General features: G+C 38.6%; 1 protein-coding gene across 1 annotated transcript in view; it reads left to right on the top strand.

Moving 5' to 3' along the window:
* The first annotated feature begins 1,605 nt into the window (after positions 1-1,605).
* LOC108711079 (probable bifunctional methylenetetrahydrofolate dehydrogenase/cyclohydrolase 2) overlaps positions 1,606-27,222 on the top strand; it is a 39,198-nt gene continuing 13,581 nt past the window's right edge. Inside the window, exons 1-6 of the mRNA XM_018252423.2 lie at positions 1,606-1,840; positions 5,553-5,612; positions 6,629-6,813; positions 7,312-7,434; positions 18,198-18,350; positions 18,879-18,986. Of these exons, the coding sequence (XP_018107912.1) occupies positions 1,755-1,840; positions 5,553-5,612; positions 6,629-6,813; positions 7,312-7,434; positions 18,198-18,350; positions 18,879-18,986 (715 nt within the window). The 5' untranslated portion in view covers positions 1,606-1,754. The remainder of the gene's footprint in view (positions 1,841-5,552; positions 5,613-6,628; positions 6,814-7,311; positions 7,435-18,197; positions 18,351-18,878; positions 18,987-27,222) is intronic.

Below are 27,222 nucleotides of genomic sequence, written 5' to 3'. Positions count from 1 at the left end.
TGGTGTAGCTGTTATATTACACATCCGGTCACTCCAGCCTTTATACATTACATTTTTGGCTAACTAACTATATTAGAAATATTTTTTATTTTGCACAGCCTATCTATTTACCCAGTTTTTATTTTTACACTGAGCAATTCCTTTAAGGGATTACACCAGTTGATTGAACATGCCAAGCAAGCCTATAAAGCCCACTTTTTATAACTTTAAACTTTTGGTAGCACTGCATTTACATACTATCCTAATCACACAAAATGTATATGTAAAGGAAAGTTCCTGGCCTCATTAACATACTTGTCGGAGTACTTTCTTCCCTTATATAACATATATCTTTGTGCTATTGTACTGAACAGGAAGATTCTTGACTGATAAAACATTAAACATTTTGAAAATAATTTCACCACATATTGTTAGTACATTAGAACTGTGACAAAGCACGTGTACATAGCAGATTAAGATGTAGAAGGTATAAAAAAGAAATGCAATATGTTACCCTTGCTCATTCCAATTATCCTGAGCAGCATATATATGAAGTGAGTTTGGATATACCCTGGGGCCAGCTGATCAGGTGACCTTTAATAACAAAGATCTGAAATAAATGACCATTTGAAAGCATGACTATTCTTTAAAGGGGTAGAGAATAGGTTTAGCATTGTTCATGTAGAACGGGCACTGTCAGTACTTTCAACCAAAAATAAGAACCCCCAAAGTGTGGTCTCTCCAACAGTATATAGTTGGTTTGATAATAAATGTTACAATTTGAAAAGGACAATACATTGTTCTAGATTTAATAAAAAACAAAACAATTAATATTGTAATACATTAACCAAATTAGGTCTATCAATGAATATTCATGCATGCTAGGCTAAACTGAATGATGAAATTCTAAACATCTTACCCCTCTGGCAAATTCTAAACAGCAAACCATTACAACTAACTTGAGCAATACTATCATCACACAAGTCATTAACCCCATTTATTATAATACCACTTTATATTTTACACAACCTTTTAATTAACATAGTGTTATTTTCTACCACGCTACAAGTTCTAATTTCATATGTTCACATGATGGTCTGTTTACTCTGCTTAGCTAAGCTTACTTATTTCAGGCCCAAACTGGTAAACTGTGGATTCTGGCAAATCCCAGAGGGGTAAGATGTCGCAGACAGTCACTATTTATTGGCCTGATGGGGGGCTGTTTGGTGGTGCCTAACTTCTGGCTCCCCAAGTAAATATGACTTTCCTTCTCATGTTACCGACATGTTATTGAGCTTATATTGCTTATTTATTAGTACATTCGAAAGCCTTTCAGTGGAATTCATTGCAGTATTTTGATTTTTTTTTGTAATGTTATAATTTTAAATCACAGGATGTTTCAGTATATTCTAGGCAGTCATTTTGTCATTTGGTTTTACTAACAAATATTTTGTACACATTTTTTTTATAACCATGAATTGGTTATAAAATTGGTTCATAAAAATGTATTGTTCAGGACTATTTAATTGTTTAATTTATATTCTTTGTTTCTCTCCTTTTGTCCATTTACAGCTTCACAAAGATAACCAGGTGAGTGAGCTTTCCATCATTCAGGAGCCTTCAAAGTGTGCCGGATCTCATCAGGGTATGACTTGTGTAATTTACGCTTGTAAAAAGGGTGATGCTGCAATAGGGGAGGCAATCTATACGGCATCTCTCTTCTCCCTCCTACATGCCCTCATTCTCAGTGTGTTCTGTTATCCCATTCACTGCCCATGGCTTCTACAATTTACAGTGTCCTTTTCCTTAGGGCACAGCAAAGAGTTGTGGGTACCTGGAGCAGAACAAGCGGATGGAACAGGTAAGAATGATACACAGGTAAATAAGCAATTATATTATATTATCTTCTGCGTGCTGAATTGTATATTCCAAGGGCAAAGGTTGTAAAGCTATGTCTGATACTAGTATTTTATATGGTGTATAAGGTAACAAGGACATGTACTGAGCTATACCTCTGTATGTACGATTCTGTTCTTTAACATGTATAACAAATGTTGTGATTGAGGAAACTGCTAGAGAAGAAATCATTATGCTTTGTTTATTAGTATATCCATGAAGCACTGACATTTTCTGCAGCACTGGTGTATTACATTGAGTATGATTAATGCCCAAGGGCTAAAGCCATTTTTTCAGAGGAAGAAAAACATTGCCGTGTATTGTATATTTAAATCTCACAATCTGTAATACTTAATTTTATCCTTGATTAAATATACTACATTTTGCTCGAAAATGAACATTACAGAAACCGGCAACTTTTTTTTTTTTACATCAAAAATAGTGCCAACATGGGCAATAATTACTGATCTTGTTGTAATAATACTACTTCTTCTGTAAAGATGGGCCATTGAAAATGATCACTCATTAACTAACTGACTTAGCAATGAGCGATCAAATCAGAAATGCTTATTATGTATACTGACAAACCATAACACAACAGTTGTTTACTGTTAACGTAATTTTAAGGGATTATTCTATATTATTTGTCAATTAGTAGCTTTTTAGTGGTGCATCAGAGTGATTCTTGGCAGACAATGAGTTAATGAATTCCTTCTGTTTGCTAGAGATTAGCACAGAGCCAGTGATGATTTACAATCATATTCAAAATAGTGGCATTTCTTTTTCTCCGACCTTGGTCAAAACGTTCCATCCTATTGCACCTTACAAGTAAAAAAAAATAAAAATTGCCTTTTTTCCTTTCACGATTTATTAATTTATTTTTGGTTTCTTATGGCGCATAAAGGTAACAGTATTACAAAATATGAGTTTACTTGCAGCTGTTTCTATGCCAGCCTATTGCTATTATTCTATAATACTAATTTTATTCAAATTTTCTCTCTCTCGGTTAATGATCATTTCAGGCAGCTCATTGTATTCATTTAAACTGCTGTTTACAATGAAAAATACACACATTTTTTTATAATTGGGTTATATGAGTTCTCATAGAAGCAGAGTAGTACATTAACCCTTTGAATGCTAGTAAAACTGCACCAAATAAACATTTGAGAGTGAGTATTTCTATATCTGTAAACCATGTACAAAACATAAAACTGTCCACATTTATTCCATACGACTTTACCAAATATATTGAACTGGATACCATGTGTGCTCTTTTTCTACAAATGTGGCAAGATTTGATTTGCCTCTCCATTTTAATGTTCTTTGTCTTTCAGGCACAGATTAGAGGTAATGATGCTTTAGCAGTTATGCTTATTACAGCTGCATTGTCCCCTTCACACTTCAGTAGATTTAATAGATTACTGCGGTGCAAGCGATCTATATGAAGCACAGCCTCTCCATATGGCAAAACACTTCTTTATATCCCTCTCTGTTTTCTGCTCTCTTTCTCTGTATTATTTTTAACCTTCCAAATACTATTAACTGGCCATTGCACACTGTGTCCTGTAACAATTTATAAACGAAACCAGATCAATACACTTCTGCACCACAGAAAAAAAGGAAAAATAAAACTATACAATAATGCCATAGAGTGGCCCATATGATGATTGTAGTGGAAAACTGTAGGTAACATTTTTTTATTTTAGATATTTTTTGAAAAAAACGAAACTACTTTTTATTCCTTTCTGGGGTTTTTTTTGGGGGGGGGATTTAGTTGCTAATATGAGAATTTTATTACATAGTACTATGACAAAGTCAGACACTTTTAAATAGTAGCTTCAAATCACATACAGAGGATGGACCAAATTCTGGATTTAGTTTGGAACTCAACCACATCCTATCATTTTTTTTTTCAGGATTCAAAAATGCTTTTCTTGCTAAAGATGATGTACAGTATGTGCTTCCACGTACGTTTCTGAGTTTAGCGTTACATTAAAGGAAAAGAGTTTTGCATAGCTCTTCCTGATGTTCTGAATTTGACAGCAGGAAGCTATAATGCTTTAATAAACCTCTGGGAATCCCTTCATATTCCATAGTTTTATATATATATATATATATATATATATATATATATATATATATATAAATAATAAGTTTTTCTTTATTTCACCTGAAAATCCTGTGAGTGCCGCCATTCTTCACCTATATATATATATATATATATATATATATATATATATATATATACACATATATACACACAGAGGACTCTTGTATTCGTCTATATATATATATATACAGTATATAAATATATATAAGGGAAAATCGGGTATTTGGTCATGTTTTTTATTTAAAAAAAATAAAGATAAATTCGGATTTTGTTAAATAACCCTCGAAGTGTTTGTGTTACAGGAGGATGTCCCTTCTCCTCCGATACAAACTTTTTTGTCAGTGCTATTTAAGATATTTTTAAAGCCTCTATTCCTTCCATAGTCAGTATCAGTATCAAACTTCAGTTAACAAGTAGTACAGCCCCACAAGTTGCATTTATTGGAAGTGTTCCTGAATTTTAAATAATCTGGTATTCATATCCTAGAATCTCTCATCTAAACAAGCAGACTGCAAATACTGGGAGTTGTAGTATGCAGCAACTGGTGCAAAATACTTTGCCCATATTACTAAACAGTGTAACAGAGCCAGTAGCTGCTTGGGAGGGGGCATAGAAACCCCAGTGGGGTAATGTATTAGTACTTACCTCATAGCTAATTGATTCACAAAATTGACTTAAGATATCAAACTTCCATTAACCCCATAGACACCAAACTCCCAATAACCCCTCTTGGCCAATAGGTATATTTTCTCTAAAATCGTAGAATTTTTCTGAGATTTTTCCAGAATTGCTCAATTCTTTTGTGCTGTTTTTGCCTGAAAACCCCCAAATAGCACAGATCACAGAAACTTCCAAATAGAATAGGGACCTCTCTCGACTTATAAGGATCCCTGGTATGGGATCCTTTATCCGGAAACCCATTATCCAGAAAGCACCGAATTAAAGAAAGGCCGTCTCCCATAGACTCCATGATAATCAAATAATCCAAATTATTAAAAATGATTTTCTTTTTCTCTGTAATAATAAAACAGTACCTTGTACTTGATCCCAACTAAGATTTAATTAATACTTATAGGAGGCAAAACCAGCCTATTGGGTTTATTAAATGTTCACATGATTTTCTAGTAGACTTAAGGTATGAAGATCCAAATTACGGAAAGATCCTTTATCTGGAAAACCCCAGGTCCCGTGCATTCTGGATAACAGGTCCCACAACCTCGGCAGGTCTGAGATGAAGATCCAAATTACGGAAAGATCCTTTATCTGGAAAACCCCAGGTCCCGTGCATTCTGGATAACAGGTCCCACAACCTCGGCAGGTCTGAGATGGTGGATTTTTTTTATAGATTCAGGTTTTTTGCAGCATACATACATTTACATTTTGAAAAATTTAAGTTTTTAAAAGAAAACCTGGAAAATTTGAGTTTTGCCCCAAAAAGCCTGACCAGATACATTCGGAGAGTAAATAACCTCCTGCATTATTTTGGCAATTTCAGTGTATTTATTTCTATTCTAGTTTTCAATACTGTATCATGTCCTTATTGATGAATTATTTTTTCTTCTTTCAGAAAATTACTTGATTGCAGAGGCAGGTGCAAAAATGGGCTTGAGAGTCTGCAGACAACAAGGTCGAGTAAGGATTGCATCATATTAAGCATTTGAAAATGTTCCTGTAAATCTAAGAATCTTTAATTATATACATATTTACATTATTTACATTTGGTAACTGATAGAAGCAATGCTACTCTGTGTATCATTTAGTGACCAAATTATAAACAGCTTTAACCCATGAATGCGCTAACAGGACTCAACTGAAAATGATCAATGCATGGTTTAGGTTTGATTCCAGTCACTTGATTATTAATTGCATTATCGGTTTAAAGTTTATTAAGCCAATAAGCAGGAGACATGATGGGTTCCCATTCACTTACAACAGGCGGGAGCTAAGTACCCAGTTCACCCTTTTGCCCTCATCTCATACTTGCCAATTATATTTGAGATTAGCAGTGGGACCCTTTATTTTGCTTTATTTTGTACATTGTTTATATACATGAATATGCAATTTCAGAGCTAAAATCTCCACACATACAGTTATCTTTTGTCTACATTTTGCAATCAAGTAGGAAAACATATTTACAACAGGGTATCTTTTTCATTAAGAAACAGATTTCCTTGCAGGAGATGATATGACAGGGGCTGTTTAAATTATATTAACGATGAACTATGGAATGCAGAAATCAGTGAAACAGTTCATATAACGAATTCAAATGTTTTATATAGAAGTATGGGACTTGTTACCCAAAATACTCGGGACCTGGGTTTTTCTTTCTGTAATATCTCAATATCTCATACATTAAATAATTTAAACATTAAATAAACTCAATAGGATTCTTTTGCCACCAATGTGGAGTAATTATATCTTTGTTGGGACCAAGTACAAGGTACTGTTTTATTATTACCGAGAAAAGGGAAATCATTTTTTTAATTAGTCTATGGGAGATGGCCTTCCCGGAATTCTGAGCTTTCTGGATAACGATTCCAATACAATTAAACTATTTTGATTCATATAAAATCTAAAATCATATAACACATTTTTTTAAAATTGCTTATGTATGGAATATCTGCTTCATATACTGTATTGCAGAACTAAGGCAACAATTATCTCAGGAACTAAACTTGCCAAACAAATACAAAGGGAAGTGCAGAAGGAGGTTGAGATCTGGTTGTCCCTTGGAAACAGACGTCCCCATCTCAGCGTTATCCTTGTAGGAGACAACCCTGCAAGCCATACCTATGTCAAAAATAAAATAAAGGCTGCTACTTCTGTAGGTATGTATTCACTTGACTAGATTTTCCTTCATAAGACAGTGCACCTGATACAAAAAGCAACCACTAATAAAAAGGAAAAGGGGTTTCAGCATCAGTGGGAAGATTAATTTATAAGTCAGGTTGAAATATGGGTTAGCATTTCAAAAATACAGTACATGGCATATACAATTTAAATTATTGCATGAATCAGAAGAGTTGGATAAAGGATTACCTTACTGCAATTTAGGGAAGATGTGGCAGTAAAGGAGGGGGATGCAAAAGTGTTTCCCTGGATCATGGGTGTAGTGTAATAACATATATATGCTTTTTTCGCCACAAAACATTCAGCTTTTATTCATTCAGCTTATTATGATATTTGCTTTGCAGTACCCTGTTGAATATAGCAATACCACTTTTGTACTGGACGCAAGACATTAGGCAGATTCAATCTGAGCTTATTCAAATTTGACTGACCTTGATGTAGCTTTATAGTATATTAGTGATTCTTTTATATTCCAGGAATTTCAAGTGAAGTGATACTGAAACCAAGTAAGATTTCTGAGGAAGAACTGCTAGATGTTATACTCAAGTTAAGCCATGACTCCAGTGTTAGTGGATTGCTGGTTCAACTGCCTTTACCAGGTAAGAAACAAAATAAATAAACAATATATTTTTAATATTGTATAATATAATTTAAGCCATAAAGAAAATAACAGGGTGCATAGACAAAATATCCTTACTTATTGTGTGATTTGTTTTATCAAAAATTCTTTACTATGCAAATCATTTGTATGGCTTATGGGAAAAAGACAACTCCTATAAAGATGTGAATAGAAAAGCCTACTGAATTGAGAAGTGCTCATTTACAGCCCTGTGCATACACATAAAACTTTGCACTTTAACTACAGATGACCATCTTATTGATGCCAGTGGTGCAATGAAAGATATGGTGCACACACCTCATATTATTAAAAGAAATCTAACCCTAGCAGTTCAGGAGGGGCAAGGTGGGGACTACAAGTGAGAGGAATACAGTTTCAAGGGGTTTCATTGAACACTATTTAATTTAATACATAAAAAGGATGTCCTGACCTTGGAAATCTTGCACCCTAGGCACAAGCCCCATGCCCCAGTCTCTGCTTCCCTCTCTCCTGTAGGCTCAAGGGTATCTTTGAACTGCTATTTTATATATGCATAAGAGAACCAAGTACAAGGTACTTTTTATTATTACATAGAAAAAGAATATACTTTTTAGAAATTTTAATTAATTGCTCAAAGGCTGGAGTCTATGGCCTTCCTGTTATTTGAATATTTCTGGATAACAGGTTTCCGGATAACAAATTCTATACCTATAATAATAATCAAGGAAAGCACAAGAGATGTTGGGAGCAGTTGCATAGTAAATTAATTGATCTCTATTAATTAAAGTCTGTGGATGGGAAAGATGGGTTGATGTGGTTTGGCTTGAACAGTCATTTTTTTCATTATTTTAATGGGTCACTAATGAGACTACTACTATAAGAGACTGGGGCAATAGTAACAGAACAAGTGTAACGCTACAGTATTCGCGACCCTTACATTATTTTGTACAGAGGCCTTTGCTGACTGTGCTCACCCTGTGCTGAGTGACAGGAATATTCCTACTGTATGTGAATTTGGAAAGTAAGAGACAGCGTGGAGTTATTTATGATCAGCACAATTAATGATATTTGCAAAATGTCCTACAGAGGTCACAGGAGACTAAAATAGTTGTAATATAGTGTTTTCTGAATATGGAATTGCCATCCCTTTGATGCAATTAGGAAATACAGCATGGAATTATTAGCTAACCTACATTGATATGCATATTCCTTGCTGCAGGCCATTTTACAACAACTTCTGTTTGTTCAATTCATAGTTAGCTCCACTAGATAGCACCCTCACCTCATTAGAAAAGCACATACAGTAGTTGCATGAAAAGTTGCTCTCCAATATCTGTGAGTAACTACTGTATTTCTTCACTGTCTCAAACCTAACTTTCCTCTGTGCCCATTCACAATAAAATGTATTTGTTGGTTCAAGATATAGGTTTTATAGGGGTCATACACAAAGTGCAGGGCAGGGTGCAACGCACAAAAAAATGGTACATTTTGTCCCTGCCCTGCACATAATTCCCACTGGTTTATGCTTTCCCAAATGTAGTACACAGGCTTACTGGTTCCACATGAATACTGTGCTGACTGTGTAAGGTAGTGGTGTATTCATGAAAATAAACGAGGACGTGCACATAGGGGTCCCTCCCACTCTTTCAGATGTGCAAGCTAGACCCAGAGCTGTCAAGTCTCTTGGATTATTGGGGAGTCTCATGAAAATCCCACGCTCCCCCGATCTCTACATTCTGTGACATTATGTTCATAAGTGAGCATGAGCATAAGTGATGACAAAATATTGGAGGTGCTAACACCGCAACTATCCCCCCAGGACAAAGTCTACTGAGGTTGACAGGTTTGCTGGCCCCAGATGTAAGTTCTTTCCGAATGAGTAATAAGGCACCTGCTTTTGTGTCCCTAGTGCTTTATATCCATGGACAATTGTATATAGTAAACAAGAGATAGAAAGCACATCAATTTCCCCAAATAAATGTAAACAAAGTTTGTTTTTCTACCCTTAAAAAATTAGGGGTTCTTAATAGTTTGATATCAGGTTCTCTGGTCGACCCTTTGTGCCCCAGAGAGCAGGAACAAAAAGATCCATTTAGCATTGGGTTGCCACCTCACCCCTTTAAAACTGAATGGAATCCACAGCCTGCATGGCTAATTAGCAATTCATTTAGATGCATGCTGCAGACTGAACTGATTTATGTGCAGCCATGCATCATGCATCTAAATATATTCCTAATTAGCCATGCAGGCTGGAGGATTCCATATGTGTTCGGTTTTCAAGGGGGAGGCGGCAATAGCATTACCTTTCCAAACAGATATATTGAAAATGCAACCACATTGAAAATAGTATTTAAAGTGTATTTACATTTATTTTCTGAAACTATTATAAATGTGAATGAGCCTATGATTAAGTGTCCCAGTGCGACACGAAACACCTCACTTCCTTTTAGATGTATCCTTTTAGATGAAATGTAAAATAAAGAACTATACATTTTTTATACTCAATTTTTGGCTCTTGAATTCTACTTTTGTTGGACGTTCTGGATTAGTGCCTGCCTAATGCTGTTTTGTCGTAAATGTGAACATCCCCTTTATACTGCATTTTGGATATAGGCAGATTAGGAAGGCAGATAATTAAAAAAAAAGCAAGAGAAATAAAAAGTTGCTCCAAAACAGTTCATACTAACATGCTAGAAGTTTAAGCTGAATTTTCCAATTAAAGGAGAAGGAAAGGCTAAAACTAAGTAAGCTTTATCTGAAAGATCTAAATAAATACACCAGTAAACCCTCAAAGTAATGCTGGTCTGAGTTCTCTGTCAATAGAAACACTGCATTTCTTTCCTTCTATTGTGTACACATGGGCTTCTGTATCAGACTTCCTGTTTTCATCTTAAAGCTTCAGGGCTTAGGCTTGAGCATGCTCAGTTTGCGCACCCCCCCCTTCGCTGCTGTAAAGCCCAGAGCTATAAGTGAGCAGGGAGAGACTCAGGCAGGAAGTGATTTCACACCAAGCTAAGTTGGCAGCTGCTATCCTAAACAGAGAGCGATTCTAGAGCTGTTTAGTCAGGTATGGTAAAGCATTCTGCAGAATAAATATAGTGTTATATCTTGCACTGTTGTTGCTAATCTATTTGCAAAAAACTGCTTTGGTAGCTTTACTGCCAGGGTGCAGTAACCCATAGCAGTCAATCAGACAATTCCTATTGAACAGATGACCAACTGCAGTTTTGTTCCCAATAATGTGGTAACTGTTGCTTCCAGTTGCTGAACTACAACTCTCACAAATGAATGGATATGACTAAGGAACTACTGCAATTTCTTTTAGGATCTTTGGTACACATTCTATACTAAAGTTACCCATTCTATAAAGTAATTCCATCTACAGTTCTATAGTGGAATCACAATTATGCTTTATATGTGCCTATATTGTTTTTACTCTTGTTCCTATTTATCTCTCTGCATTTTTTTTCATTCTTCCAAAAATGTTGTAGGATCAGTCTACCGCATGAACAAGTAATAGTAGGGCGGTTACAAATCCTGGCAGCCAGCAGCTTGTTTGCTAACAGGTGGGGCAGTCACACCTAAATTCCTGACATGAGGGAGCCAGCACCACTACAGACGTAGCACATTCCATTTTACATGGGTTACACCGGATAGAATGTTGTTATTGCTTGCCCATAAAATATCACTTCCCCTTCATTTACACTGACGTTAGCACTGAGAGGTTATACAGATTACTTTGTTGCTGGAGCATTTGATACTTCCTTCCCTTCCGGGTTTCACTCGGATGTGACCACCTAGTATGGTTATAGGCTTGTAGTAACAGGAAATGTATACTGACTGCATTGCAAACATTTTTGTACAGTGCTGCTCATATGTCATTTCCACAACAAATCTAATACAGATATTCATAAATAAGCAAATTTTTTGTATTTATAAAGGTAGTGAAATCCCCCTTCATATTAGGGCTCTTACTCACGAGCGTTTTTACCTGCGCTCCCCTGCGTTCCGTTTTTCGGCGTTCAGCCGCAGGGGAGCGCAGGAATAGACGCATTTCATTATTTCAAATGGGGCTGTACTCACACAGGCGCGTGTAGGCGCCGAACGCAGGAAAAATGCAGCATGTTGCGTCTCAACCTGCGTTCGGCGCCTACATGCGCCTGTGTGAGTACAGCCCCATTTGAAATAATGAAATGCGTCTATTCCTGCGCTCCCCTGCGGCTGAACGCCGAAAAACGCAGGGGAGCGCAGGTAAAAACGCTCATGAGTAAGAGCCCTTAAGGCTCTTGTTAATTGGGATCTAGACTAAGATTTGTGGACTTTATAGTATTCATAGAAAACACTGAGATCTACATAAAGAAGTTCTACTTTGCAACTATCTGAAATTTAAATATACTTGCAGCATTAGATTTGTAATCCACCCCCCCTCCCCAAAACCAGCTAGCCTCTTAAAGGAGAACTTAAGCTTAACAAACAATAATTTCCATATTATCTATGTGGAAATTAAAATAGGTAATTGGCCCTGTAGGACTTAAAAAAAGTTACATAGTGCATTTTTGCCTTAAGAATCCATATCTATGACTGCTGGACTGCAGTTCCCATCTTAATATAACCCTTGACTGCTTGAAGATTGCTGTAAGTTGTAATTCAGCAAGGTTTAGATTGCCTTTAAAATGCAAACTACAACAACCAATATTGAAATACTTATTATAGTATTATAGGACCCTGGTGTAGAGTCCTTCAGCTGGTCTGGTACCCGTGGAATACCCACAAAGCAGTCAAGCTTAAGCCCTAACTGTGGGGGCGGCCTGCAGGCACCCCATAGATGCAGGTGGGTGAATTTTAGGCAGCCATTTGGGTGACACAAAAAAGTTAAATCTGCTCTACTTCAGTGAAAGCAATCCATGGCATGATCTCCCTTCCAGTTTCCACATTGTCACTTCTACGTTGGGAACGAATCATATTACTTTGATGGGGAAAAGGATGCAGGTAAGTGGATGCAGATTGGGGGGTAAGCAGGTAGAGGTTGGTTGGTAGTATGTAAAAACAAACCCATGCAAATCTTTACCCTGGTGCTATGAGGTCCTGTCAGGTCCTGCAATCCCCCCACTACCCTGCCCTTGCGAGTCAGCTGGGGATTGCAGGGGATTACGGGACATGCACAGAGCTGTGGCGGGGGCCAGACATATATTTTGCTAGGGGATGCATTATAAGGTATTACTTGATAAAACAATTTAAGTAACAAGGAATGCACAAATAATCCCATTATGCACCCTTGCCATTCCATTCTAAATATTGAAAGTTGCTGCAGAAGAAAATGTAGTCACAACATTTACAGTATATCATATTATGAAACAGAAACATATGCAAAACATTTGTCAATTCACATTGTGTATATTATATCAGAGAGATTTTGTACCCACACACAGTGTTTTCTTCTATACGCCCCTAGTTTACCTAATTCTGAGCTTGATTTTTCAGGTTTTGACACACACAGAGTGGGGCTAAGTAGTATTTTCACCCAAGGCAATGCTACTTGGCCCAATGCCCCTCCAGCCTGCTCATACCTTCAGCCCCCGCAACTTCTCATGTAGTCATACTCACCCCCCACAAATCTGGCTGACACTTGCTCCTTCCCTCCATACTAGTAGTTTACTTCAGAACTTGGACTTGCATTCCCTGAGCAATGGGCCCTAGGCAGGTGCCTAACCGACAAAAACCTGCCAAAACCTAGTTTCTTTTCACACAGAAACCTGCTGTTACAACATTTTATTTTTTTCTAGACAAAATAATTTTTGGCTAAACTTACCATTTCTCACTAGATGATCCATATTCATCTTAAAAGAGAAATAAAAGTCTAGAACTGACTAGACTAAAATTTCAAACTACCCAGCATTTATTTTCTTTAAAAAATACAAGCCCCATTTTTTTATTTGCTTTTCCCATGTATCCCGTGCCCTGCATTTGCAGTATTGCAAATTTTAAATTTTTTCAGAATTTACAGTACTGTGCATTCACCAAGAAAGAGAAACACGAGAGCCAAGAAGAAGATGCATTCATTAAGGCTCTTTTTCCTGTATTCCCATACGTTGGGAATGCAGGATGAAACGCAGGCCATTTTTACGGACCAGGTTCTTCCTCCCCGATCCAGAAGAATGGGGAATGCAGCAAGAACATCCGTGTGTAAAAAGAGGCGTTCTGGCTTAGGGTAGAAGGCTGATTTTAGGCACTGGATACCTAACTAATCTGAACCCTACAGTGATTTTGACTTCTTCAATAGTACTTTGTTCTCCAAAACGTTCTGACATAATTTGGAAAATTCTATTTGCCCTTTATACACACAGTGATTGACAACTTAATCTGATGTGTGGGTGAAAATGGGTAAAGGAAAAGATTAAAATCCAGTACCAGTTGTAGCAAAAGACAGCAAAAAGGTTAAATTGTTGGCAGGGTTTAAAAGTTTACTTGAAAAGCAGAAGAGCAACAACATTACAACCCTCGTTTACTTAGGTTTTTTTTCATTGATTACTTTGGCAGGGGAGATTTTATTTATTTAGGAAAATGTTTATTTACCATATAGGCTGGCACTTAATATTTTTCATATGCTGTAGTTGTTTCATACATAGCCAACTTATCCATTTAATGTCCTTTCTTAAAGGGGCAGTATAGCCCCCTTATTCAGAAGGAGTGCAATGAATAGGGCTTATGATGAAAATATTTTTGCCTATTGTTTTAATAACAAAAGAAGTATGGCTTTTGTTATTTTTTGCCCTAAAGGGCAAACAGAAATTAAAGCTACTCCATGTTTTTCTTGTGAGGTAGATCATTTAGGTTACCAGTGTGTAGTGTCTATCTTCCTTGTAACAACCAAAACATGGAGTAGCTTTAATTTCCCTACATGCCTTGTTTAGCACAAGAAATAACAAATAGCAAGGCCTATTCAATCCATGTTGAACAACAGGGTAAACTGCCTTTAATGCTATTGTTACAACACTTCCATTTTATGATACAGTAGTTCTAATAGCTACAGCAGATGTAAGAATCATGAAAGGGGACTCCTCAATTGACCATGCGCTTTCAGTCATCCCACTGAACCCAATTGTTACATACCTTAATGAAACACCAGGAGCCAGAAATGGGGTAAAATGGCCACAGCATTTATTCACATTTTATCAAATAAATGGGACCTTACCAGCCTCATCCCAAGGCAATATTCAAAGCCAGAATTCTACAAGAGATCACTACTATGCTCTACCTTTCCTCACTGAAGACTTGAGAGCACTATCTATGTCATTTTATCCACCAGTATTAGCAGGGCCGGATTTATATAGCAGGTGCCCCTAGGCCCACTGTCGTTCGCTGCCCCATTCCCAACCTTTAATTCAATCAAATTTTCATCATTGGGACCAGAGCAATGGGGATTGGTGTACAGGAAATTTAAAAAACTATTGTATCTCCTGTGCCTTACCAGTGTTTCTGAACCAATGTGGGTGTGGTTGGGTAGCATGCCGCCCCCTAAAATACTGCAGCCCTAGGCCAGGTCCTTGGTGGCCTCTCCACAAATCCGGGCCTGAGTATTAGGCTGCCTCTACCTACAGAGGGGATGGCCCCAAAATCTGCTACCAGGAGCTGCATCTCCCAGCTTGAAAAAAGTTCAGCAGCCCAGCTGCAGGTCCCAAAAGCAGTGTTTCGATGATAAGAAATCCAAGCAGGCTGTCACCTAGCACAAGCAGCAGTAGCATCTGTATCAATCAACCCACAGTGCAGACACAGGAGAGAACTTCCTTTCTCCCTCGGCTAAAATTTCCTGTGCAGTACTCTGGCACAACAAGCCCAACTGAAAACCTTCAGTTGGGTTCCTCCCTACCATAAATTTATAACTGTTGTATATCAATTAATAAAACATAGAAAAAAAATGTAAATTAATATTCACAAAATATATAAAACCTTTGTTTCACATAAATAAATTGCTTTATTAAGATACCTTTAAAAAATCTGCATGTTCAATTGCCGGCATAGCCAGGTACCTCCCCTGTGGATTAATTTATTGGACTGGTTACAGCAAGGGGAACTTCCCTCTAGGTTGCCTGCCATAGCAACCCAAATAGTTCAATGCTAGAGAACTGTATGAGCACAAAAACTAAAATCACTAGAAAATTTACATTGGCCAGGAGACTTGACCTGACAAAATTGTAGCATTCTTTTGCTCAATTTACCATTTACTTTGCCATGTGGTAGGCTAGGAGGCTAACATAGCCTTTCTTGTAAAACTTTTTTTACTAGATAACATTACAGCATTTACTTTTGTCATACCTAATTTTCATAAGTTTTAATGGATGGTTTAATGGATACTCTCCTACGCAGAGGAGGACATTGTCACCATATTCAATTACCCTGAGGGTCAAGAAAAACTCTTGTATCCATCATGTCTCACAGTTATACAGCATAAATCGAAACATTTTAGCATTGGAAATTGCATATTAACAAAAATTAAACTAATAAACTTAAACAACTGTTTCCGTGTTTAATATGAAGTTACAATATTGCTCCTAATGCAGTGTTTATAACCACGCAAAGTTCCATCCTGCAGGTGTCAACTCTATCTAACCTCACCAGTTGCTACACTTATTCAATTATAGGAATTTAAACCATAAAGTTCTCATCCAATAACAATGGAGTGCAGGCCAGCCTGGTCATCTGCTCTGGGATCCCTCCTCTGCCCAGCTCCAAGGGTAAGGTCAGCCAGACACCTACCATGCTTCCTCAGTAGCGGCCCATCGGCTCTGTAGAGACTTCCCTCCAGCCACTTTGGCATATTGATCCTGTAGCTGCTCATAAACTCTATGAAAACCCCCCCTCCAGCCATACATGCTTGGCTCAGAGGTTAAGGTCAACCAACCACTTACCTTACTTATTCCATATTGGCCCATCCTCTCTGTAGAGACAAATCCAGTCATACATGCCTGGCTCAGAGGGTAAGGTCAACCCACTACTTTAATGAAATCTTGTATTACCGCACACCTCCTTCCACTATTCTGCGTGGTGGTGCTGGTTCTCCGTTGACCAAGCCCCGTCTCCTTACTGCTGTGCAATTTCAAAAAACGGTCCGCACACACCAATGTTGCAGTCGGGGATTGTGCCCCTTTTATTAATGCCACCAACAATCAACGTTTCGGGGGGAACACAGCCTCCCTTCTTCCCTGTTGGTGGCATTAATAAAAGGGGCACAATCCCCGACTGCAACATTGGTGTGTGCGGACCGTTTTTTGAAATTGCACAACCCACTACTTTGCCATACTGGTCCCATAGCCGCCCATCCACGCTGTGGAGACCCAGCTCTGGGAATAAACTAAACCATGCTGCTTCTATAGCCGCCCTTCCATGCCTTGGAGACCTAATTCAGAGACCCCATCTCTGAGGGTAAGGCCAACTGGCAACTCTACTATGCTGTTCCGTAGCAACCCTTCCACGCTGTGGAGACCCAACTCAGAGACCCCAGCTCTGAGGGTTAGGCCAACTGGCCTCTCTCTACTATACTGCTTCCATAGCAGCCCTTCCACGCTGTGGAGATCCAGCTCAGCAACCTGGCTTTAAGGATAAGGCCCACCAGCCAATCTACTATGCTGCCATAACTGGCCCTTCCATGTTGTGGAAACCCAGCTCAGAGACCACAGATCCAAGGGTAAGGCCAATCGGCCACTTTATTAAGCCTAGCTCATAAGGGCCCAACTCAGTGGAAAAGTCAACCACTTTTCCTCTTAGGCTTTGATATTATGGTCACTGACTGGGATGGGTTCTATTAGTTTCAAGCTTGCTTGCGCCATTACTCTTTGCTCACCCCCCCCCAGGTGATCATCAAATATTATATTGACAATGTGGAACAACTTTCTGCCCAGAGGGCTGTATCTTGCTATAGTGCTCTCTGCACTAGCAGAACCAAATTTCCGTTTTAAAAACCGTCCCTGGTAAGTGGCCGCTCACTGCTGCCTGAGGCAAGGTTCTCACCTTGCCTCATTGCAGGAGCAGCCCTGGTAATGTGGCTGCTGGTCATTTGGATCCCTTGTCATGCAGCCCCTATGTTTATAGCTCCAGGGCTTTCCTTTCATTTTAATGCATATTATACATTACCTTCAAAAACAGATGTCAGGGAGACTGAAGTATGGGGATTTTAGTGGCTCCAACATGTTTCATGAGTACTTAGTTCTCTGCTTAAGTTCAACTTTGATGCAGTCTGAGGAGGTGTTATGTTTTGGGTAGCCGAGGATGAGTAGAGTATAACAGTGCTTTATTAGCAGAGACTCATGCAGCCATTATACAACAGTAACTTTCACTTTTAAGCTACCAGGAAGTATACACAGTATGAGCACAGTGACATCTACAGGCCATTTGCATGAACACCACAGTAGGCATTAGTATAGTTCACTTTCAGTACTAAGTTAAGGTCACTGGTATGAGATCTATTTTCTGTATGTGAGTCCTTAGGTCTTAGGTAAGGAGTCTTTCTGTAATGTGGAGCACCATGTCTTAAGGCTAGTAAGGACTAAAAATAAGTCAAGTACAAGGTACCAAAGCTCTTTTAAAAATACAGTTCAGTTTATACAAATAACCATTTTACCTAGAATAAATAGATCCTGTATGTCAATTTTATCACAGTTTTTGTTTTGTCAAATTACGTATAAAAATTAAAGCTTCTGTTTAACCCTATTGTTGTAATGATATATATATAAATTACCCTAAATAAATGTTCTTTTTTTGTTCTCCTAGAGCACATAAATGAGAGAGCCATATGCAATGCAGTTGTACCAGATAAGGATGTTGATGGTTTCCATATTGTGAATATTGGAAGGCTGTGTCTAGATCAGTGGTCTATAATACCTGCCACTGCTGCTGCTGTATGGGAAATTATTAAAAGGACAGGTAAAATAACAAAATAATCCCCCCAACTCAATTTGTAATTTAACCTTGATATTTGAAAAAATAAAAAGAACAATATCAACAGTATGGTATTTTTAGTTATAAATCTATATATTGTGGCATGTAAAATGTTAGAAGAGTATATAATTATTGGGGGCAGGGTATTTTTCACTAGATTATCCCACTTTAAACTTTTAGTTTACGTACTATATCCCACATCAGTTAATAGAGATACAACACTTTTAAATTAGTTCCTATATACCAGACCAAACATTTAAAATTGGTTAACAAAATCTGAATTTCCCACCCCTAGAAAGCAACACCATGGAACTTATTCTCAGCCACTAATATTTCCTTATAATTCATAACAAATATTTCAGAAACAAGGTTCCAGATAATATATGACATACCTGTACACAGTAATGCAAAATTCCTAAAGATGAAATATATTCATCTTTGAAAAATATTATTTTCATTTAATTTTGTATTTCCTCAATACTGACATCTGAGTATTTTATTGTGTATGATAAGGTATTGAAACATTGGGCAAGAATGTTGTTGTTGCCGGACGTTCGAAGAATGTTGGTATGCCAATTTCTATGCTTCTGCATACTGATGGAAGACACGAGAGACCAGGAGGTAAGCTTCAAATACACTCTTTAAATAGCAAGCTTTAGTACATGCAGTTATTGGTGAAAAACAAATGAAATTCACGATTTCACGAACTGCAAGATTCTGTAGGTTGCCCCAATAGCTATATATGCACGTATTACTATATTTATATACAAGTATAAAGAATACTTCAAATTTAAATGTATTTATTTTTATACTTGCAATCAATTCCTCAGTGTTTTACAGTAGAAGGGTGTATTCATCAAACCATACAGATCACATACTAATACTAATTCATATAGGAAGTAAAGCAGGTCTTATGGGATATGAGCCACAAGATGTGAGATTGGGCAAATTTGATTGGGGCCCCAATCTACTAAATTGATAGGGGGCCCAAATGCACAGTAAAATAATAATTGAGGCCCCTCGACAGAAGGGATACGCTACATAACTTGTATGGAACTTGATCATTTCTAATGGGTGCCTTGACCATAAATATTACCGTAATAGTGTTAACCATAGGAATAGATTATCTGGCCAAGTAAGGAATTATACAATGACAATAATAAGGCATCTGCAGAAGAACCTTGCACTACCTCCACAGAAGAGTTAAGGATGATGATAATGACACTTAAAGAGTAATCTAAAAGGTAATATGAAATCTAGTACAGGCAGTTCAGTGAAGACCAAGAGAATGTAGACACTGGAGGAGGATAGAGTGATCAACCATGTAAAAAAAAAATTTGCAGGGAGATCAGGAAGTATTAGTAAGGAGAAGTGTTTATTTGTGCAGTTAGCAGGTCATTGGAGTGCAGAAGTTTCCGAACAATGTTGTAGATAAAAATCTAATTTTAATCAGGGAAAACTCAGTAACTTATTTAATAAAGTGTCTGAAAGCAAGGTGCCACTTACAATAACTTCTCTAAAGGTATTCATTGTATTCAATCATTGTGAAGTCAGTTTGTGCAAACAAACCATGTAACTGGTCTTATCCTTCATAACTTTCCTATGACCTTCACTACTTTTCTGTGGTATCATCATTCCCAATCCCTTATATAAAAGCAAAAAAGGTACATGGTCCAGCATTGGACATTTAGAATTAGGGCTGCAATCCTATAGATTAATTTAAATTAGTTCATAGTTTATAACAAGAAATACAATCCGTTTAAGCCATCAAAGGTATTTCCCAATACTGAACACAGTTTAGGAAGGAATTAGCATATGGTTATTTAATATGTTGCTGATTTATAATGAGTTGAGTCTTTTCTGAATACTAACATGTTAGTAAATCTCTACAACAATTATATACAGTACAATATCCCGATGTATGGTAAACTTTTTCGATATGCTTATCAAATCCTACATCTATAGGCAATAACCATATATATTTCTGCAAAATGAAAATGCCCTGAGGTAGCCTGGGAATGCTACCTAGGCGCAAACACTAATTCAGAACAGGGGCCCTATGAGCATACCACTTTCTTTGCTTAGCATTGTATACTGATATACATCAAAAATGTTTTAAAGTAATGAAAATATCATGTAGTGTTGCCCTGCACTGGTAAAACTAATGTGTTTGCTTCAGAAACACTACTGTAGTTCATATAAACAAGTTGCTGAGTAGCAATTGCGGAAATTGAAAAAAGGCTATATGGCACAGGATAAATAGTGGATAACAGATAACACCATTATGTTCTACAGAGCTTATCTGTTATCTGCTGTGTAACTTGAGCTTTTTCTCCTTTGAATAGCTGCCCCCATTGCTACACAGCAGATTATTTATATAAACAATAGTAGTGTTTCTGAAGCAAACACAGACATTTTACTAGTGCAGGGCACCACTACATTTATTTATTTAAATGGTGACTCACTGAGGGTCATTTATCAACACTGGGCAAATTTGACCATGGGTGGTGTTAGAAAAATCTGCCAATGACCATTCAGGGTTCAGAGGAATGTGATAAGTTTTATACTCGCTGCGAGGGGACAAGCAATACAGAAGTAAGCTGCAGGTTTACCAGCTAATACAGAAAGTAGCTGGCTTTTATAGATACTGTAAAATGTTACAATCTTTCTGCAGCTGATCTGGCCCCACATTCATGTCATTTATTCAGGGGACAGTTAGCTGTGTACAAATGCACTGTTTCAAATTATCACAAAGACTTGTTATTGTTAAAGAAGCTACAATTATCACAAGGACATGTTATTGGTAAAAGAAGCTACATTTCACATATCATGCGTTTCAAGTATTAACTCAAGAATTTCCTTACATTTCCACCCTTTTTATACTTGTAAATGCATTATGTGTGACAGAAAAACATCAGTGATCAGGACTAGCATAGCTTTTCATCCTTCGTGTCATATATCTGTGTTATAATTATTCACATAGTCATAAGAGCAGAGTGAAGCTGCAGTATACATGGTTTTAGTAAAAGTAGTATCGATAAGATGTTGCAATAAGCCACGAATACAAGGGATGCAACAGCACCCACAGGTTACCAAAATAGCTGCAAGTATAGCAGTTGAAATTATCACGCTGGATACAAGTCCGCTCCATTTCCTGAACCAAGTCTTAAGAAAGTCGGTGAAATTGTTGGATATCCCAGAGTTTTCCGCCAGTTCATTAGATAACATAGCCAGTCCTTCCAAGGCCTTAGTGATACTCCCATCAGGAGCCGTGTTATTTGGGATGAAGGTGCAACACATATCACCGAAGATTTTGCACATGCCACCTCTCTCGGCAAGAAGCATGTCCAAGGCTAAACGATCTTGCCAGGCAACCGAGGTGGCTTCCAGTTGACTTGCTAAACCTTTGAATCCATCATGGGTAAAGTTGACAAATCTGTGTTGGTTGTAGTAGATGTAGTTGATCCAATCGACGTTCTTGTTTATAGTTGCCCACCAGGCGAGGAAGGATTCAAAACCAGCGGTGATTTGATTTCTGGCCTTATATTCATCTGGGACTCCTCAGGGTACTCCTATATCATCAATGTATACATGATTGTTGAAAGACCCTTTAAGTCGGACTTCTCATTTGGAGCGGTGAATCATTTCCAATCTTGGTACCTGCGGAATAGAGGTTATGGGAAAAGCATAGAAAGGCAATATCAGTTGTACTAAACAGCAGCTCCCACTCCAGAGACTTGGAAGTAAGGGGCGCAATTTTGTGTCTCCACATAACCACCATATATCTGCCCACACACTACGGTGGTCCTGGAACCATTGTTTTTAAATGTGGTGTCATTCTGTGTCAGAACTTTATTTCGGGCACAAAAGGAGGCTGGCAGTGCCAGTAATTTCTGACCACGCCCTTGACTATGGAAACAGGTGTGGTTACCTGCATATACTGTAATGGAAGGTGGCAAATCTAGCAGGGCAGAGAAAGGACAGGGTGGTACCGTTTGCGGGTTGCTTTTGAGTATATAACTTAAGCACACACTACAACCCTTCTAAGTCATTATCAGGGTTTAGCGGGAATGGCACCGTACCAATGGCTGGCCGTGCTTTTGCGCAAGCGAATCAGTTATCTTTCCCTGAGCGGGGGGGACATGTTTGGGACATATTTTAACCATTTGTTCCCCTCGGGGACACCTGTCTCTATTCCAAAAGCTTTTTCAAGGGTGAGATTGGGTAAGTAAGTAAGTCACCCTCCCTTCAGAGCCTGGGCTCAGAAAACCAGAGATAGAGATCTTTTCTTTGAGGAATGGGGTTGTGGAATCTCTCTTTATGGCCTTTGCCCTATCTATGGTTACATTAATTAATCCCATGGGGTCTGTTCCTGTGATGGTAATCCCGAGACCAAAAAGTTTATGGTCTCTGGGATGTGGATTTTTAATGGTTTGGAGCAGTGGGTTACATGACTTGATCGTGCAGTAAGCAGATGGGACTTTCTTTATTATGGAAATCTGCTGCTGCATGAATTTCTTTAAGTCTCCTACCCATGGTGCTATCTCCCACCCTTGTGGATCTGTACTCCACCAGACTGTGGACCAATCTGGGCAGGGCTTTAGTCCGGGGTTGGGGGGTACAATGATGCACATATACTTATTTTCCCAGGCAAAGGACCTAGCAGTCTCTAAGGAATCACTCTGAATTCACTGGCATCAAATTCAACTGTGGTAGTGGTTCTTTCGATAATGGTAATGTCTAGAGGTTTGCTCCACGGTGGATATGAATAATCCTTGGGAGGTAGTCCCCAATCCTGTCTGCCTGTTGTACCTACACTCTGGGAGTCCTATTTCTTGGGAATGAGGGATGCTCCCCAACAGGTGTATTATTGTGGTTGGTGGCATTATGTTATAAGGGGAAGAAAAGCCAAGGGAATAAGATGAAAAACATTATTAGTTCTAACATGCCTGCACAACCCCACCTTGAGAATGGTGTCCAGGTATCATATTGTTCTACTCTTTCCCTACTTCTGCTGCTGTCCCATGGTTCTTCACTGACGTTGAGACGACCCCCTCCCTAGTGGAGAGAACCCCCTTTGTAGTCAGACTGTATCTAAAGGACTATTTGGGTTCCCTAGCTACTTGCCCTAGTTCTTTTACTAGTTTACAATGACTGGAGTGTACCCAGGACACTCTTTCTGCGATTTCACCTGATAAGGCCCTTCCCACAATGGAGTCGACCAATTCTTCATTTTTATTACCTTTACCCACATGTAGCCTCCAGGCTTCACAAGTTCTATTGGATGGGCTCTCCGGTATCTGGAAGAGAATTTGGAGTAAGCTCTTGTTTATTTAATATTCTGCACATGTTCCGCCAAACTTTGGTCTGCCTCTTCCTCGATGATCTGAAAAAGGCATTTATAATTACAAGGCAACATTTCTTGTTCTCCCATCTATTGAGTTTGATAAAATCCATGCAGATCTAAAATCTAAAATGAGTATGTTATTTACCATTCCTCCTGTTGAGACATGGCTTTGCCCATGACTCAAAATGGCAACATAGTGAAAGAGTGTAGTAGGAAGGATTGGTTTTCCTTTTGGGGCAATAATATATGCCCTGTTTAAGTTGGGCCCCTTTAGAAACCCATTTGTGGCATTCTGCTTCACTGACATTATTTTGCATGTCTTTGAGTAACCCTTGATCTAAAAAGTTTGTGTCTGGTGATGCAGTTAAAGCTTGAATGTGAATGTGCTTTAGCAGCCGCATCAGCTTTGGCATTTCCTAATGAGATCTTGGAAAACGGCCTGATTTACTGCTTGTAGGTCCTAAACCATGCAACAACTCCCATCAGGTTTTCCTCATCTGTTAGGACAGCAGGTCCACCACAGGCATTGACCCTCTCTTTAAATCTGGTTGCATACTGGACAACAGACTCTTGAGCATCATGGTTAAATTTGAAAACTGTTTCCCAATAAACTTCTGGAAAAATGGTGCCTTTGGTACCTTCCAGAGAACGTAAGCGGAACCCTACTTGGGCTGGGTCAGCAGGATTAGTGTCCCAATTCATTTTGACCAACAAATGTTGGTAAGCCCCTGGACCACACACATGTTTGAGTACAACTAACATCAGTCCAATTAGGGTTGGACAAACATGAGTTCCTGTACAAATTTGTGTGGATTGGTGCGGGGATGTGGAACGTCTTGAAAAATCCTTCTAAGATCTGATGCTGCCCATGGAATGTACTCTGTGTGTGTAATGTGACGTGTTGAAGCAGCAGCCCCCGCTTCTACCCCTCTTCTCTAGTTTGTATTTACAGGCGGGGTAGAACTTGGCTGGGGGGCTGGGAACTGCTTGTTCCTCAGTATCAGAGCTGCTATTTTCAGCACTGAAAGATAAATTGTCTCTAAGGTGTTTTTCCTTTTGGTGTTGTTTCTCACTGTTCACTATTTTCTGACTTAACTCCTTTGCTAGCAGCTTTATCTCTCCCTCTAGCTTTCTAGCTTCCTCATCTTTTGTGATTGTGTAAGAGGTTTGATTGGTATTTGATTCGGGTTGGCTGCTATTCTATTAAGCGGATGGTCGCCAAAGGCAATTAACCATCCGGGTGGTTATAAGGCACTTTCCTGATCTCACCAACATGTCCCTTCCCAGTAAGTTGAATGGACAATGGGAAGAGAGAATGAACTGATTAAGAATAGTCTGTTGAATGTCAGGGTCAGTTACGGCTAATAGTGGGGACAAGTATACTTTATCTAATTGTCCCCCTGCTATTCTTAGAAAAGTAAATTCCTCAGTTCTTTGGATAGTTGGCACATCAGGGGGGTGTATAAGGAATCTACATGCCCCAGTGTCACATAGGAAGGTAATGGATTTTCCCCCAACTTCAAGTGTGAGTTGGGGTTTCGACTTACATAAGAGACTACATTCTATGTCTTCTATATTAAGAATTATCCTCAGTTATTTATAGGGGAATGTATACTCTCAGATAGTCATGCCTCCCCAAGGGGGCTCCTGTCATCCCCATTGCTCAATTCTGCTCGGCATTCTCTAGGAAAATGCCCCGGTTTCTCACAATGAAAAAACCTAATTTCTCCTACGTCTTTTACTTACAGTATTTCCCTTTCTCGCTTGTCATCTCAATGGGGTCTGAACCCCCCCTTCTCTCTGCCTATCTCGTCCTCTATCCTGCTTTACCACATACACATCTTCCTCTACTAAAACACATAGTTTAACCCTCGTTTTTTTTTTGTTTTTGTTTTTTGGAGATGTCTTTCAGCATGTCTGGCATATTCATGGACTGCTTGCAAACTGGCTACCCAGTGGTCTACCATATGTTGACTCACAAAACTGCAAAGACATCCTCATAGGAATGCATTTTTTAGTTGTAGCTCATAAGGACTATCATTTACCATGCCCTGATCTGGTATAGGCACACCACTATATGTGTCAAAGACTTCCTTCAGTTTACAATAATATCAATCCACAATCCCTTAATTATCTTATTACCTGACATATAGTTGATTCTTGTACCTTGCCTTTCTTGGCATTCCTTTCTTTATTTTCCCTCCTATTACATTCCTCATAATATTGCATTGGAAAGAAACTTATAACTTCACAATAACGTATTTGCATAATGCTTTTACATTACGTGTCTGATGCCCAATGCTCCTGTATGAGGAGGCTGCGATATTTGTGCAGCAGGAGGCCGTTAGCATTAGAGTCTCTAACTGACAGGCTGACAAAACAGTCAGGTTGGCAAAAACAGTCAGGTTTAGAAACTTCATCTAATAATTACTTACAAAAACAAACCTCCCAGCAAAGAGAAAAAAAAAAAAACATGACCTATAGGTAACTTTTAATGTACATTTTTTATCGTCAGTACCTCTCCAACAAGCAATCTATACTGTTCCTTGTCTAATATAGGGTTAAAATTAGAATCCTCTTTCTACCTTTTAAGAACCTGATATTATTTGGATTCTGATCACGCATGAACTGAGCGTCCTCAGTTAGATCATTGATACTTTTACAGCATTTATTTCCCATGGTTAGTAGGTATAGATGACAAACAATTGACAAACAATTTTGTGGAGTCAAACGCCTGGTGAAGCAGTACTCACGGATATGGCCTCACAGCTTGGAGCTCGGCCAAGTAAAACCTGAGGAGCAAGGTAGTCCGTTTGCCGAAAACGTTCACCGGTCAGTGTATCGCCCTGTATGGCCTGTCTGAGGGGTTGACCATTCCCTCTTTGACTCCCAAACACTCTCTTTCACACACTTTCAAACAACAAATTCAGCGGTCCCCGGAGTACTCTTTATCTTTAACGTGCACACGGAGTTAGTTATTCCTGTAGTCTTCTCACACAGACTATGGACTTGTCCGCTTGTCACTCTGTTTCTTTATCAAAGGCGGGCGATTATGCCACTTAACACCTTAATATCAACAGTCTAGGTGACTGGACCCACTATCACTCCCTGTCTCTTTATCGAAGGCGGGCGATTACGCCACTTAACACCTTAATATCAACAGTCTAGTGACGGGACCTTTACGTAGCAACAGTCTAGGTGACTGGACCCACTATCACTCCCTGTCTCTTTATCAAAGGCGGGCGATTACGCCACTTAACACCTTAATATCAACAGTCTAGTGATGGGACCTCTACGTAGACAACTAGTAACAACAACAACAAAAAGAAAACATATACGTTACCAGATTCCAGTGACCCTGGTCGCTGTGTTCTTTGGAAACCGTCACTGTTCCCCCAAACGAGTGCAACTGGCCTCTCTTTACGACAGCTGTCGGAGGTCTTTCGGTTCAGTCCACAGAGAGAATAGGATTAACCCTCTGCAGTGACCACAGTCACGTTTCCCGTTTGA

This window comes from Xenopus laevis, chromosome 1L (genome assembly GCF_017654675.1).
Source record: "Xenopus laevis strain J_2021 chromosome 1L, Xenopus_laevis_v10.1, whole genome shotgun sequence".
Taxonomy (NCBI): domain Eukaryota; kingdom Metazoa; phylum Chordata; class Amphibia; order Anura; family Pipidae; genus Xenopus; species Xenopus laevis.
This window is presented reverse-complemented; position numbering and strand designations above follow the sequence as displayed.